Genomic DNA, 17,526 nt, shown 5'->3' with positions numbered 1-17,526 from the left:
TGCCGTCGCATCATCCAGGTGTATGCTGCATACTGGTGGTTGTTGAGGAGAGTCCCCTGTTCACTGTGAAAATCGCTTTGAGTGTAGTGTCAGAAAAGCTCTATATAAATGTAACGTTCATTACAGCCATTAGCTCCTCCCAACAGGAAGCTGGCCATTTTGGATGAATGTGCATTTTTTTAAATTGCAGACCCTGAACTTTTGAATACTTCTCCTAGGGAATTCATGTGACTTGCACCGAACTTAGGCAATATTATGCCAAGACATTGAAGAAGCTAAATCGTGAATGGATTTTTGATATTTTGAATGGTGTTGCCATGGCGAAGCAATAAATTTAGGGCACAAATGTGAAACAGGAAGTTCCTTATAACTTCTGTGTGCATTGTATGATTTTGATGAAAATTCAGCTGTATGTTTTGTAATGGGGGCTGATCACATTTATGTGGCTATTGTGGGTAATGGTCATAGCACCACCAACTGGCAGCAGGAAGAAAGGCAATTTTAACAGACTTTGAAATAGCTCAATGTCAAATGCCCTTCCTTGAAAGTAGACGAGAGCAGGCTGGTGCAGTCTGGGGAGGAGTGAAATAAGAGCTGTCAAGTTTAACAATTCTCCTATTGTTATTCTAAGGATTATTCTTTATTGTTCTTCTTTTCAAGGTTTTCGGTACTTTTGGGTACTTAACATGCATGGAAACTCTTGAAAGTTTGCACACACATCAGAATAGTTGGCCATTAGGGCTGCAGAGTTGCAGAGGGGGGCGTGCAGGGGGAGCTCTGTAGCACCACCTATACATTTAGCTTTTAAACCTAAGAAAACGTGATAAAAAAATAATTGAATCTCTGCAACAAACACAAACATTGAGCATGCATATATCATGAAATATTAACAATCTATTCTGAGGAGTGGTGGGAGTATTTAAGGAGAGAAGACAGTGGCAGACGGGGAGAGAGAGACACATGGAGCTGTGTGTGTGACTGTGTCACAGTGACTGCTGAAAAGCAAGGCTGTTGAGTGAGTTTGTTTATTTAGCTGAAAAGCACATTTATGTACTGATGTATACTGAAAAGTGTGACATTAAAGTCTTATGTGGATTGTTCTCCCGGCTCACATACAGGGAAGAACAGTAGTAATTTGTCAAATTCATTCTGAATGTTTAATTGGATACTTGATACTGTTTTTTTATTAACAACAAAGTACTTGAATGTGAATCACGCGATATCTGTCTTTGATCTAGTAGCAGCAGATCCACTACAAGAAGTGAGAATTGTCCAACTTGACAGCTCTTATTTTACTCCTCCCCAGACTGCACCAGCCTGCTCTCGTCTACTTTCAAGGAAGGGCATTTGACAATACTCCTCCTATGGCATTCATGTGACTGGAACCAAATTTGTGCAATATCACGCCATTGCCATTGTAGATGCTAAATTGCAAATGGATTTTTGATATTTTAAACAGTGTCATCATGGCGAAGCAATACATTTATGGCGAAAATTGGAAAACAGGAAGTCACCCGACTCCCGCTTCCTACTCCACAGGAAAGGCAGATGTCTACCACACACACACACACACACACCAGCTGCACTGACTCCATTAGCGATGCTGGGTGATGGCACTGGACCCCCTTCAGCCATCCCTTTCGGTTGCCGGCTGACATACTAGATAGATAGATAGATAGATAGATAGATTCACATTTATATTATATTATGTATACATTTATTTTAACAAACAGCATCAAACATATTTACATACATAAAAGCTTATCCTGTATAATACACTTCGTTAAAAACAATTGGACATTTCAGGTGAATAAACTGCCATATAACCACAGGTGCAAAAATATTAACAGAACTTCAACTAGAAGGTAAAAATTTTATTTAACCAATCTAATGTTTTTGTTGCATTTTCATCAGTGGACACTCACAATGGAATGCATGCTGTTTTTTTCTTCAATCATTGGATTGGATAATAAGTAGATAACATGAAACATAAGTACTGCCGCTCACATGTCACATGTTTTAAAATTGCACTCGTAACATTTTTAAATGTTTTCACTGTAATGTTCTAATTGCAAAATAGATAAAATCTGAGTTATTAAGCTTTAATTTGGTACCAAGTTTGTGACATTGATGAAGTTTTTTTATATAAAACAAAGTATTTGTTTTCCTGAAAATCCGGGAATGTGTTTTGGTGCCTCTTTGTGTTGGTACAACAAGGTGACATTCCTTAGCCGACCGCAGGCTTCTAGTGGGGCGTGTAGCTCTGCAGAAATGATTTGAGGTATGCTGGACCAGACCCAATGACTGCCAGCATCAGAGCCTTGAACTTGATACATGCATCAACCATCAAGCTGGACAACTTTCAGAATTATAATTATTAGCTCTGCCCAACAGGAAGTTGTAAATTTTGGATTTTTTGAATACTGCATTCTCTGAACTTTTAAATGCTCCTCCTAGGGGATTCATGAGACTGTCACCACATTTATACAACATTATGCCAAGATATTGAAGATGCTATATTGCGAACATATTTTGAAATATTGAATGGTGTTGCCATGGCGAGGCATTAAATTAATGCCAAAAAATGGGAAACAAGAAGTGTCTCATATCTTCTGTGTGCAATGTGTGATTTAGATCAAAATTGAGATGTATGTTGGGGGCTAATCACATGGATTTGACTATTTTGGGTCCCGGACATAGCATCACTTACAGCAGGAAGTGTGGCTCTTACAACAGACTTTTAAATAGTTATCTTATATTTATCCAAATTGCTACAAAATTGTTTAGAATAATGTCAAATTCCAAATGCATGTGTCCACCTTGCATTGTTTTCCGAAAGCCACCAGTGGAAATGGTCATCATCGCTGCTTGCAGCTATATTTGCACTTACTTTTGAACTTAACTTGCACTTACTGTATACACACACACACACACACACACACACACACACACACACAATCCTTCTCTGTCTCTTTTTTCTGCTGTAGCACCTATACTACTCCAGCCACCTTGAGAGCTTAGCAGTACAACACTGTAGATGTTGTTGAACTTTGTATGACAAATTGCTTGAAATGTTCCTCATTTGTAAGTCGCTTTGGTTATAAGAGTCTTTTAAATGACTAAATGTAAATGTAAATATATAAAAAAAAAAAAAAAAAAAAAAATGGGGACATTACTGAGGACAGCTCCTGCCACCTAAAGCTGGTTTTGATTTTACATTTCCTTTTTTCACTATTGTGTAACATCAACGTAACTTTACCATAACTGTACCGATTTGATTACATAATTTCTAGATGCAACTTACACAGCTGCATGATGCTTTCTGTTTAGTATGTAAGTTTGATGGTTTGTTTTTAATTAGCTTAAATTCTATTTTTTTCTAAATAATGAAAACCATTGCAACATTAATATGGCAATGTTATTTTATTTTCTCATTAGGGCTTAAATGCCATTTTTCCCATCACATGTTGCTTTGTATTTTGTTCAGGCTTAAAAAGAATGATAAAACATTTTGGTACAAATATACAAAAAAGTAAACCAAAGCTTGAGGCTAAAATGGCAAATATCTCCACAGCTACAGTAAATTTTCCAGGAGAACTGACATAAGCTGGAATAAATGTGATCCATACAGCACAGAATATGAGCATACTGAATGTGATGAATTTGGCTTCATTGAAGTTATCAGGCAGAGTGCGAGCTAGAAAAGCCAGAATGAAGCACAACAGTGCCAGTAGGCCAATATAACCCAGCACAGCCCAGAAACCTATTGTAGAACCCAGACTGCACTCAAGAATGATCTTTTCCTTATAGTATTTCATATTTTCATAGGGAAAAGGAGGAGATATTGTTATCCAAAGCACACAGATAAGAACCTGTATAAGTGTAAAAGCAAGAACACTGAGTCTCTGTTGAAGAGGACCAAACCATTTCATGACATTGTTTCCTGGAAGTGTAGCTTTGAAGGCCATTAACACCACTATTGTTTTTCCCAGAACACAGGAGATACAGAGGACAAATGTGATGCCAAACGCTGTGTGACGCAACATACAGGACCACTCAGTGGGCCGACCGATGAAAGTAAGTGAACAGAGAAAACACAGAGTCAGTGAGAAGAGCAGCAGGAAGCTCAGTTCTGAGTTGTTGGCTTTTACTATGGGGGTGTCCTTCTTGCTGTAAAACAGGGTGGCCACCAGCACAGTTAATCCTATTCCAAACAGTGAGAAAAAGACTAGCACTATACCCATAACTTCTGTGAATGAAAGAAACTCTACAGCCTTTAACACACATTCATTTTTCTCAGCATTAGACCAATATTTCACTGGACACTGCTTGCAGTTATTTGAATCTGAAAAGGAAGTTATAATCACTATTGTTAGAGGCAAAAATAAAATTATTTTATTTATGAATTCCTTTGATAAGTAACTGCATCTTGAACAGTAGAAGGAGAACACAAAAAGAGCAACTAACCAATTTTCTTTGGAACTCTGAAATGGGCTGATGATTACCTGTCTCTTTACTGATCTCTCCTTCTGCACATGGAATACAATCATAACAGCAGACAGGTCTTCCTTTCTGGGCAGATTTTCTCGTGCCTGGTGGACAGCTCTCACTGCACACAGACCTTGGCTTCTACATGGAAAAATTTATTATATATACAGTTTTCTTAATGACTTAATGAAGATTGAAGATAAATCTTTTAATATTATTGAGAATAGAGAATTGGTTCTTTGTTGCATACCACTAAAATGGGAGCTATTGTAGGCTAGTATACTGTGAATAATTGTTGGGAACATAAAAATCATTTGAAAGTGTTGTTATAGAAATTGTATACCATAGCTCAGTCTGCCTAGCATAGTACTGTCTATTATGCATAATGGTACTGCCCCAATACCGTGCAGTAACACCCTCTGCCGTTCCTTTTCTAAGCTTGATCAAACCGCATCATCACTTGGCCTTTTTGCTCTGAATTTATGCCGTTCAGCATTTAAATTATTTTTTTTTTATATACATTTACCCATATGAAGTTTCTCTTTTTCATATATAAGTATCTAAAATACAAGAATCTACTTTTTTGAAGTTTGACATTCCATATACAGTACCTGTATAAGTGTAAAGGCAAGGACACTGAGCCATTGTTGTGCAGGCTACAATCATTTTATAACATTCGTAAAAGTGTAGCCTTAAAGGACATTAACACCACCATTGTTTTCAACAGAACACATAATGTGTTTTGAATAGTATTTACAATACAAAAGTATTTACATTACAAGAATTATCTTAAATTTTTAACATTTTGTTCTACCAGTTAAAACAAACTATAGGACAAACAAGTTGCCATTTACCTCCAGCTGTCCTCCAGCCCAAATTATGTTTTCAGTGTTAAGCACAAAGCGCTGATGAGGGGGATTTGAGGCATCATAGTAACCCACTGGTTTAAAGTGGAATGATCCATCTGAGTCCTGCTGCCAGTTCACGACGTCATACTGGGCTACTGCAGCGCCAGTGCTGTCAAACCACACCTGATCTCCAAACTTTACTGTGAAATTAACTTTTTTCAGAGCCTCAACCACCTGGCGAAAAAGGCATTATAATTGAGGCTTTTTAACACAGTGCCAAACAGAATTAGAATTACCCTCTTGCTCTCTACTTTTCTCTGTTTAGCACTCTTCTTTTTATTATTATTACCTGTGATGGTTGTATTGTCAGGTCTTTCTCACAACCTTGTTGTTCTTTGCACTTGAGTAGACTGTGTAGTGCATAAGCCACAGCATACACTGCTTTGTATACGTAGCTTGAATATCTGTGTTCAGGAACATCTTCATTGTAATTTTTAAGCACGAGCAGATCCTGATATCTTTTGCAAGTTAATGTATTTTGAGAAGAATTCCCATCTCTCTCTGTGCATGGAAAAGCTGTATCCCAAAATGTGTTGATAACATAATCTGAAAACCCTTCAATATTGATTTTTCTCAGTGCAACCCCCAGTGCCCCACCAAGCACGCGAAAGCTTTTTGGAGTGATGTATTCATTTGAAGCTACCCAGCTCTTCACGCCAATCACTTGTAGGCCTGTAATATTCTGAATACTGAGCTGCTCAATCAATAAACCCATCTCAAGAAATGAAACAAATGCAACAATTACTTTTGCTGTGCCTTTTTTCATTATGTCAACCACTTTTAGGAGTTTTTCAGGCTCTGTTCTGTAGAATTTCTCAGAGTACTCTACACAAATGCCCTCCTCCTGGGCTATTTTCAGAAATATGGCCATTCCATCATTTCCATAGTCATTGTCACTGTTCACAGCTCCCACCCAAGACCAGCCTAAGTGCTTGACTATGTATACAAGTGCTCTGCTTTGGTGATAATCACTAGCAGTAGTTCTGAAGAAAGAGGGGTAGTCTTTCCTATTACTGAGACATTCACATGAGGCAGAGTGGCTTATCTGGAAAAAAATATATAGCACGGGAAACAGTGAAAGAGCAGCAGTATTTTAATTGTGTCAAAGTCAAAAAGGTACTCTTATTGCCTCTTACCACTGGAATTTTAAAAGGTCCTGTAGTTCTGGACAGAATCACTGTAGCAGAAGACTCTGTTTCCCCTATGATAGCATGTAAAGGAGATTGTCCATTACATCTGTCAACTGCTGCAGTGTCCTGATCATTCATCATTGACATAGTTGCACTCATTGAAGACAGTATAGAACTACAGGTATCATAAATTTTGTAGCCAATAGAAACATTTGGAAGAAAACTTTCACTTCTGTTAATCTCCTCAATGGCAAAGATCATGATCTGTGCTAGCCGAAAATCTCTCAGAGTCACACTGTGAAAACATTAAACCAATTGTCTGAAAACCAACTAAATCAGTAGATGAATAGGGTGAAAAATAAAGTTTATTCTTACTTTTTTTTTTATTTCACATATGATTTATACTTGAAACTGTAACATTCCAGATGTTATACTAGTTTGCTGTTATTAAATACATATGTATATAGATATGTTGCAATGTATTTTCATTCAAATATGTTTGTATTAAATACATATTCTCTAGTTTCCAATGTAACAAACCTGGTGCATGATAGAAGCTGAGATTTCTGTGTAAACTCAAATGAAGGTAATGTTTCTTTACTGTGGATTGCAAAAATTCCTCCAATTGTTATATCTCCATCCTTGGACAAAAGTGGGTATTTAGGTTCTCCCATCATTCGGCAAAGAGTCTTTTCCGCCTTTGCCTGAAGATGATAGAAAAGCAGGAGTGTGTAAAGAAAGATAAACATCCCAAAGATTGAGCTCATCTGTGACTGCCAAATGCAAACGATCTGATACATTATTTGCACTTTTATAAACATAATTAATATGGATGAATGATTCAGAATGTAGGCAGTTACATCATATGGCAGGACATGAGCAAGGTAAACCGGGGTGGAATACAGTCAGGCTAATGGCTTTGATTTGAATGACTTGATTCATGAGAATTATTAGCCTAATTGTAAAACTGAATATTGGAATAGACCATTTTTACAGTGCACTTAGATTTGGACCTAGTATCCAATAAAGCCTACACTACTACATATTATTTTCTTCATATTTTTACTTGTACACTTGCTCACTTGGTTGATAATTAAATGTTTTTGTGGGCAGATTTGGGTGGTTTACGAGGACTTTTATTTAGGTTATAAACTGGTAATTACAAGGGTATTCTGCTATAAATGTGGTTTATGAGGACATTTCTAGTGTCCCCATAATTCAAATCGCTTAAAAAACATACTAAATTATGTTTTTTTGCAAATGTAAAAATGCAGAAAGTTTTTTGTGAGGGTTAGGTTTAGGGGTAGGGTTAGGGGATATTATCTATTGTTCGTACAGTAAAAAAATTATTTTGTCTATGGAGAATCCTTATAAGGATGGCCGCACCAACATGTGTGTTTGTGTGTGTGTGTGTGTGTGTGTGTGTGCGTGCATGCGTGCGTGTGTGTTTATTCAAGTATATTTTTGAATTGGTTTTATTAAAAAAAAAAAAAAAAAAAAATATATATATATATATATATATATATATATAATCAATTTTTTCGATGTTCAATGAAGTGGTTGACCAGTATATCACAGAGGCGATGAATCAATAAATTTGAACCTTTTTGCTCATAAGTCTGTCAAATCATGAGGGCGCTGAGAATCGCCTGCTTGTCTGTTTTTTATTTTATTTTATTTTTTAGCAATTTTATGAATATGTTGATAAAGCACTCATGTTACTTGTCAAACAACTAGGTATGTGCCCGAAGCCGAATACCCTATTCGGAAAGGCACGAATAATGACTTCAAAACGAATAATGGATTCATCCGAATAATATATATATTTTTTTTGATTGATAATCCAAGAAGCACAAGCATAAAGCGACACTGAAAAATGAACATATTCTAAATTATAATGAATTTATGAATCTGTGCATCGAATATTTCTATAATGTAAACCTTATGAATGAAAATGTGCATGGTGTGATTTCAGATTGGATGTGCATGGTCTCGACTCCTTTTAAGGTCTCTGTTAATTGTTCATATCTGAGTCAAGTGTAATATTAACTAAGATACGACATCATGTACACTTTCCACTTCTTGAAATGTCTATGTTAATGTATCACACAATTCACACGTGGTTACCATGTATTTATTTATAGCCTAAACCTGAGGGTGATATTAAATTCCTGACCTGAAGTGATTTAAAGCTACACTATGTAACTTTTGGCTCTCTAGCGGTTAAAAAATAAAACTGCATGCAACTTGAGGAAGAACATTTTGGTAATGATGCAAGTTGTACTTAGGCTCTGCCCCTCTGCGCGGATGAATGTGGTTCGAGGCACTGGTGTACACAAGGATACAGGACATCTTATCAGAGTGAATGGACAAATAAATAATGAAAGAAAGGAAAAGACAGGTATCCGAAAACATGTCATCTGAGCAGGTAAGTGCCATATCTTATGCTGTTGTTTTGACTTATTGGAAACATTGATTTTTTTAAAAATAAATGACATTACAAAAGTTAGGCAACGTTCGTTAACATTAGACATAATGATTGCTAGTCTGATAAGGTCAAAAGTTGTAAAGTTTTTTATAACTGCAGGATATTCTGGCCAAATAGACCATGGTAGTAACTAATTTATGGATTGTCATTGTTACCAACCAGCGGTCAACATCATTTCAAGACTCACATGTCCTTTTTATTGATAAAAATTAAATTAAAGGATTTATTGATATAAATAATTGCCGTTATAAAGAAAAATACACAGTTCTGCACCGATTACAATATAATTATTGTATTTCACTACACACACACACACGCACACACACACACACAGATGTTTATGTGATTACACAACTATACATAAACCATATCAATAAAATACCTTACCTACTGGGTAAGAAAAAAGCCATCTCTGGGTTGCTTTTAAATCCTTTCAGATCTCTGAGTTGTCGCCTCTCTGAAAAGCCAAGCCGATGGTGATTCGAGTTTTATTACAGACTCTGTCACTTTCCCTTTTTGCTTGTAGACTCTGCTCTGTTCAGGGTTTCTTTGTTTTTACAACCGGTGATTCCTCAGAGATTTGCCGTTTTGAATGATCCATGGTCAATTTGTCTTGTTCGTTGTGACAACAAACTTTCAGATTCATGCTACTCCCACACCATACACATGCTACAGTATCCGGAGCTTATTTTCTCTGTGTACGGATATGACGTCAACACGCACGGGCGAATGATGTATGTATGCAATTTCCTGTGAAATCCGTCTCGACAGCTCTAAAATATAAATCATTATTATAAGTTTATCAAAGTGTATTTGGGTAAAGACATGGTTTGGAAAATGGATTTTTGTTGCACTCTCTCATTAATAACATTTAGTTATTTTTTACAAAAAAAAGTTACATAGTGTAGCTTTAACGTTGGAGCTCGTCTATCCGTCTCTTAAAGTTGACCACATTTATATCCACATCAGCGATTAAGATAATTAACTGGTTAAGACTTTATTCAGAAAAAAAAGTTAAAATGCTCCATATAGTATTAATCTATTCGGAATATTCCTGCTTATGTAAAACAAAGAAACTGAAACTTGCTCTGTCTTTTTTCTTCTTGTCCTTCTTTAAACTGTGCTAAACTTGAGAATGTTAAGTGTTATAAATTTAACTGTATACATTTAACATTATTATTTGTATTATTATTATTTAACTAAATAATGGTGTCCTATCTTAAAAAATTCTGATAGACTTACGGGACTTTCACCTGTTTGTTGGCTATATTGATTTATTACATTTCTTTTAATGCTTGAATTTGTATTTATTATTCACTGCAAAATGTGTGCTTGATATTTCACATAAAATTCTGTTTCAGATATTAATATCAGAAATACCAGGAGAAACCAAAGTTAACAACATATTCCACAGTTAATGTAGCCTACAAATTCAGCTTCATCTGGTAAGAAAAAAATTAGTAATTGAGTTATAATTTAATTAAATAATAATTGTATAATAATAATAATAATAATAATAATAATAATAATAATTATTATTATTATTATTATTATTATTATTATGAAAAGGCATACACAAGGCATATTTTAGAAATAGAAACTATAAAAATAAGAGGAATATTTAAAAATGGGCCTTTCATTTAGTTTTAACGTACTTCCGGTTTAAGCCCTGCCCACACCCAGCTCTATCCAAATACAGAGACAGATAATTTTGTAATATTAACAAATACAAATACAGATACAGATAATTGCTTTGCTGCACGCCCCTACAAACAACCAAACACATAGAGCACACAATGCACACACATTTGGGTGTCGCTGTGTAGATCATAGCCTCATGCTCCAGCCATCATGAGCTCGGTAGTGGCAGTGTTGGGAACTTTAAAAACACAAGATGGAGACAAAGCATAAAGCCCCCAGTGAGCAAGTCAAAGGTGACTATGGCAAGGAAAAAACTTTAATGTTAGTGGGGATTAAAACCTTGAGAGGAAACTCCTCTAGCTTTATGATAAATGTACATATGCCAATATTATTTAACAGTTTAAGCATGAACCACCGCAGCACACACACCAGTGTGCTTCAAAGATAGCAGAGCGCACTTCTGTCGAGAGATTCTTCATCAATAGATATCGTGGCATAGAGCATAAAACTTATTTGAATTGTAGAGAGAATGTTCTACATTAAAGCGCTATGGAGGAAGTCAAACCTCACAAATGGCTAAACATTCTCAGCATTATTATCAGTATGCCTACTGATGAGAAAAAGAGGATGTGCCATGCATAAACATCAATTGCAAGGCTTTTCAAACTATACACAATTACTAAAATGTATCATGTTTTCACTGTACAGTAACTGGTGTTATAACAAAAATGTTATAGTTTCTTATGAAATCCATTAAGGGCAAACTTTTAGACTATTTTTATTGCAACTGTAAAATGTGTATTTTATCTGTGTAGACTATTAGTTTTCTTATAACAAATACTATTTTTTTTTTTTTTTTTTTTTTAATGACTAGCTGACCTAACCATGATAATGAGGATAGCCTTATTAAATGCCAATTTTATACCTAGAACTATGGTAAACTTTGACAAGGGCAGGTACAATGAAAGAAACAGTTTAACGTCTGGACCTCCGTGAATTAAGTTTTCTCCTGTTCTAATGATGACTTTTATCCAGCAAACTGCCCATGTTGCCTCCAGATATTTCAAGTGATTACTTAAATCATTAAAGCTTTATGAAAGAAAACAAACTTTTCACTAGAAGCACAGTCCCAACTCAGTAAAGTGGTTTACATACTGTATGTCTCCGAACATTTTAAGTAGCCCTTAAGATATAAAGTGCTAATTAAATTAAGTAGTTTGATTAGTATAGAATAGAAAAGTTTGATTTCCCATAGCATCAAAAAAAAAAAAAAAAAAAAAAAAAACTTGTCAAATTCAAAAGGTCCCATCAAAATAAGGTTATCAATATAACTCCAGTATATATAAAGTAAACATGCAATTAAGTTATTTTGTTAATTATTAAATAGTTGAACTTATGTAATCAACCAACTTTTAACGTGTGGATAACCATGTAGGTTAACTACCACAAAAGACTGTTTTTGATCCAGGAAAAACCTTTGTTGTGCCATAGTGTATATGCAACTTTTTAAATGGTCAATGCCAGGTTAATTGGTGTGCATGAAAACTGATCATTATTTTCTTTGTAGGGTTTGATTAGGTTGTGTTTGGTGTTGCAAATTTAAGATGGTAGGCCAACTAAAACAAATAATGCATGGATGATTGATTCAGTCCATGTCATCAAAATCGCACTTCAACCCTGATATACAGTAAATGTGTATACATCATATATATATATATATATATATATATATATATATATATATATATATATATATATATATATATATACATATACATATACAGTGTGTGTGTGTGTGTGTGTGTGTGTGTGTAAAAGCATAAAACACTAAAAGTAACAGATGTGATTTATAAACTGTATATTTCTGTCTCATTCAATGAAATGCCTGCTTGTTAATGAATGCAATTCTTTAATTTTTCACATTTTTATTTTATTAATTTATCATTTTATTTTAAATAACATATTTTATTTAAACCTCATTTGGGCTGATATGTATTTTAAAATATACTTCATATTTCAGTGGGCAAAAATAAACAATTAATTATATCTGATTTAACAGTCAGTTGCATCATGTGTTTGTTCATTACCTTTGTTGTTTAGAACAGTTTCACCCCTTTAGATATTTATGACAATAATATGGTGTAGCTTCCAGCTTTGCTCTAACTAAATAATTTCTTATTTGTGTTTTTCATGTTTGTGAACACTATAAAGTTTGATCCTGGGCGAGTACATGCCACTAGAGCGTTTGCATCAGCCTGTTTTTCAGATTGCAATGTGTCACAGTACAGTCCTGAGCCTTTGTGTTTCTGCTCCTCACTTAAACTTGACTCCCACCCTCGGATCACAAACATAGTCCAAAAACTAAACACCAAGTAAACACCAATTGAAGCAGGAAAATAATCTCTGTATTCCTGTCCTTCACAACAAGAGCCATAAATTGGTAAACACTAGTCCAACTGATGTTGTTAACCTGTTCAGTCTGCCCCCATTTATTTGTTGCTGTTAAAGTGGATGCAATTTAAATTCTCCTGCTTTTAAATGAAAATGGATATGATGAACAAGTCACCCAATGTACCTATTTTTTAACCTCCTGAGACCTGAGCATGACTGCTGTTTGTATTTTCCTTTTTGATTTGTAACTAGTAGCACATAACATACATGCAAAAATAAATAAATAAATACAATAATAATATAATTAATAATAATAATTTTCTAGAGCAAATCGTTTTCCAAATAATTGATTGGAACATAAGTGGACAGCGGGACTAAGTTGTGAATTTCTAAATAATACCAAACTACAGAAGTCATATTTATTTAAATAAAATTGTTTAGTATGTGTCCAGGAGTGTTGGTTATTCATGTTTTTGAGACATTACAGACATTACATTAGAATTTTGCATAATAATTCTGATTCAAAGTAATGGTCAGCATCATCCAATCACTGCCAAACATGTTAAAATAAAATTATAACTTTACATTTTTAATCTATGTACTGATTACCATTGTCCCATGTATGCCAAACATGTTGAGTGGTCCAAGCATCATCTGCAGCCTGAAACTTAACTTTTGTTAGGAAGTTTGGATTAAATGCACGTATCTGCATAGAGAGCTACAGGATGCTCCCTTGCTCCCTATTTAGTGACTTAACCTCCAGTGTGCTGTCTGTCTGCACTGGTCTCAGAACAGTTCAAAACGCACCTTATTTTCACCCTAACAATTTTCAGCTTTTGTATGAACCCACTGATTCTCAATGTGATAATGCACAGTAAATTTAGGATTTCTACAGGGAAACAAATGCTAAAGTACACATTAGTGTACATTGTGTTTATCAGCATGGTGTTTCGCGATAAATCGCTAAAAATATTTTTATTGCATATCAGATGAAACAAGAGATTCTAATCGTATGACTCAAACAGGTTTCAATGTAAAAACTTAATTAGGTTTCCTACCAGATGTAGTTTTGCTGTGGTTGGCGCCATGTTGTTTTGTCACATGACATCGAAAGTTTAGCCTTTACTGAAAGCACAGAGTCTTCTGAACTGAGATCAGTCAGTTTAAATTAATTTAAATTATGTGTTGCATATAGCGAAGCCAAAATACAACTTCCACGCATGTGCACATGGGGTCGCAGGAGGTTAAAGGTGCACTCAGTATTTGTTACCTCATTAAAAAAGGTTTACTCCTAAAGAAAAGAACTGTTGTCTATAAAATCATGAACACTCACACAGGGGTGGACTGGGAAGAGAAATCGGCCAGGGATTTTACATAGAAACTGGCCCAAAAGTTGTTGGGGGGGGGGGGGGGGTGTCGCTGTTTTTTTCTGCATATCGCTGCCCCCTTTGGCATATCGCGGCGCCGTTTTGTGGCCCGTTCTGAATAACGCGGCGGCTCATTTCAGCTTATCACAGCCCGTTTCCTGGCCGGCCCAGTTCTCTCGATGGCCAGTCTGCCACTGATCGGCCCCAAAGTGCGTCGGCACACCGGGAAAATGCCTGGTATGCCAGATTACCAATCCTGCCCTGCACTCACATAAGATGATGATCGCAGTCATATCAGTAACCTTCTAAAAGCCGTTTTATTCTACATGCACAGAGTCCCCTCATGGGGGCTGCTATGTTAGTATCACATGGCCAGCCAAATTCTACTCGCTACTGTAATCTCAGTAACGAGCCTTTTATTGGGAATTTTCTAAATCAAACATTTTAGAAGAGAACAAAACATCATGGATGTTTAAGCCAATAAGCATTAAGTAGTGTCATCATCAAGTCATTTCCCATAGTGTTTGCAGTTTGAGCAGCAGGTAGAAAGCAACTGCAGCGCCTGGCTCTAAAAACTGCGGCTGCCTCGCTCTTGCAAGAGTATTTTAGAACAGGCATGTGGAGAGATGGTTGCTCTAATGCAGAGGTGCCCAAACTTTTTCCTATGAAGGGCCAAAAATCAAACTTGATTGAGGGCAGTGGGCCAAAACTAAACGTTGCATATATCAAACTGTATTATTTTAAAATTAAATATTAATACTGAAAAACACACAGAAATCATCAAGTGTCCTATACTTGCACAATGCACATAAATTTTATGTATGTTGTGTCTCTTTCTCATTTGTGGGTCACTTTGGATAAAATGTCTGCTAAACGACTAAATGTAAGCGTCTCTTAAAACATGGTTACTGTCTCTTTAAGAACAGCACATCTCCTCACATTGAACACACAGTAGTTCTGTGAGTTTTGGAGAGATGAAGATACAATGGCATGACATAACACTATCAAGTAGGATATTGTTTTGTTTTGTGACAAAGACAATATTAAAGATGTTTCTTATCATAGACCTAAGCTACACATTGTTCTGGATTTCACTCAGTATTACCATTTTTTGGGTCTGTCTTATGTAATAGGATTATTTAATTAAACAATGCTGTAAAATGTTTTACATATTTAATGCATTTAGCCTACTTACTTTTATTTGATATTAAAACAGTTTTCCCGTTGTGATATCAAAAACTTGAATTGTACTTATGCTTCTTTTCTGAAGAGGCAATGGATTAAGGCTGAATGCATTACATTATGAAAGGAAATAAAAGCTACAAAGCACATTTTACCATATTAGCCCGGTTGCTAGGGAGGGTAGAGTCACATGATGTAACCGACTCGTGGTCACTATATTGTGGTTCTCGCTCTCGGTGGGGGGCGTGGTGAGTTGTGCGTGGATGCCGTGGAGAATAGCTTGAAGCCTCCACACGTGCTACGTCTACACGGTAACGCGCTCAACAAGCCATGTGATAAGATGCGTGGATTGATGGTCTCAGACGCGAAGGCAACTGAGATTCGTCCTCCGACACCCGGATTGAGGCGAGTCACTATGCCACCATGAGGACCTAGAGCACATTGGGAATTGGGCATTCCAAATTGGGGAGAAAAGGGGAGAAAAAAAAGAACCTGCCGAAATCTGGCATTGTATCTTATGGTTATTAAAAAACTTGCAGCTATCTGTTTTTAGGCAGATAGCTCACGTTTGACAAATGAATTACAATATGATGCATACAGATGTTATACACAACCCAAAACGGGTTTTAGTTCGAATAAGAAGATGAAATATGAGAATTATTTTATTGCGTTACCGTTTTTGTCTAGCCGGTAGGGCAGAAAAGGGATTTTTTAGAATACTGGTCTGTTCGCTTATAGTGCTTGTCGTAATGTTGTGCAGTGTTTGGAGTGAATGGAACCGTTGTTTATATTGAAATGCTCCCTCACTTGACTTTATCAAGCCCGCTTCACGGGTGCGCTTCAGTGGTCGCGTTTATGCGGATATGAAATGCTGCACAATGTATAGTGCACGTTCAAGCCATATTTCATTTCGGATGACTGTACGCACTGTTCCGCGAGTCCACCTAATTACCTGTCATTTCTTGACACTGCTTGAGTTCCCGCTCTGGTTTAAACCAACAAAGTTCTGTCTGGCGGTATTGAATGCCCACCTCTGACTTTGGAGCTGGCCAATCATAGTGAAGATTCTGGGGTGGCACCTGGGATGGCCAGTGGAGTGAACTTTCAGACAGCACTTATTTAAAGGCCATTGAAGTACGCACATACATTTTTAAATTAAATCACTTATACTCTCTACTTTTCAAATAAGCTATAGTTTTTGTAATGCAAAAATAAAACAAAAAATGTTAAAACAAAAAAAGATTAATTAAAAAGGAAGAGCTGCATCAGTGGCATTTTCCCCCAACTCTTGTCATCTATGGCAAGGCGGGCCAAATCAAAATATACTTTCATAAACACAAACACACACAAAACATTTCATTATCAACCAAGTGTGCAAGTAAAAATACAGTATGAAGAAAATAGTTTGGGCACCTCTGCTCTAGTGCAAACTATCCCACCATTTATATTTTTGTCTTTAGCATATTTTGGAAAATAATTATGAATACAAAATAATTTAATCAAATTTTATTATTAATTATTAAGTCTAATATTTTGATACATTAACAGGTTTACCTACTCCATTGATAAAAGTTTAGTTAAACATTAAAATGTAACATAAAATATATTGAAGCGAAAAATAAATTGAGGTCAAGAACTTGCACCAACCCAGTCAGACGGAGATCGTAAAACATGTGGAAAAAAAAAAAAAAAACAACCTTGTGTTTAGTACACAAGTTGATGGTTTATTTTAACCATTTTATATGAAAATGATTTTGGGAATTTGATGAATCAGTAACATTTTCTTTTTTTTCTTTTCTTTTTCTTTTAAATAAAAAAATACAAACCACAGCAATGATAATATACAGTAGCCATGTTGTTTTATTTCTCAATAGGACTTAGATACCATTTTTCCCATCACATGTTGCTTTGTATTTTGTTCAGGCTTAAAC

The 17,526-nt window shown here is 35.7% G+C and overlaps 1 protein-coding gene across 1 annotated transcript; it reads right to left on the bottom strand.

Annotated features, from left to right (window-relative positions):
* Positions 1-3,434: 3,434 nt before the first annotated feature.
* On the bottom strand, positions 3,435-7,224 carry LOC127455841 (extracellular calcium-sensing receptor-like). Its single transcript, XM_051723991.1, has 7 exons — positions 7,067-7,224; positions 6,533-6,821; positions 5,721-6,441; positions 5,648-5,685; positions 5,343-5,570; positions 4,506-4,629; positions 3,435-4,345 (listed from the first exon to the last, which is right to left on the bottom strand). Exons 1-7 carry the CDS (start codon positions 7,201-7,203, stop codon positions 3,435-3,437), a joined length of 2,448 nt encoding a protein of 815 aa, XP_051579951.1. The 5' UTR covers positions 7,204-7,224.
* Positions 7,225-17,526: the final 10,302 nt, after the last annotated feature.

The sequence above is a fragment of the Myxocyprinus asiaticus genome, chromosome 18, assembly GCF_019703515.2.
Source record: "Myxocyprinus asiaticus isolate MX2 ecotype Aquarium Trade chromosome 18, UBuf_Myxa_2, whole genome shotgun sequence".
NCBI classification, from domain to species: Eukaryota; Metazoa; Chordata; class Actinopteri; order Cypriniformes; family Catostomidae; genus Myxocyprinus; species Myxocyprinus asiaticus.
The sequence above is the reverse complement of the archived record's forward strand: the minus strand, read 5'-3'. Positions and strand labels throughout refer to the sequence as shown.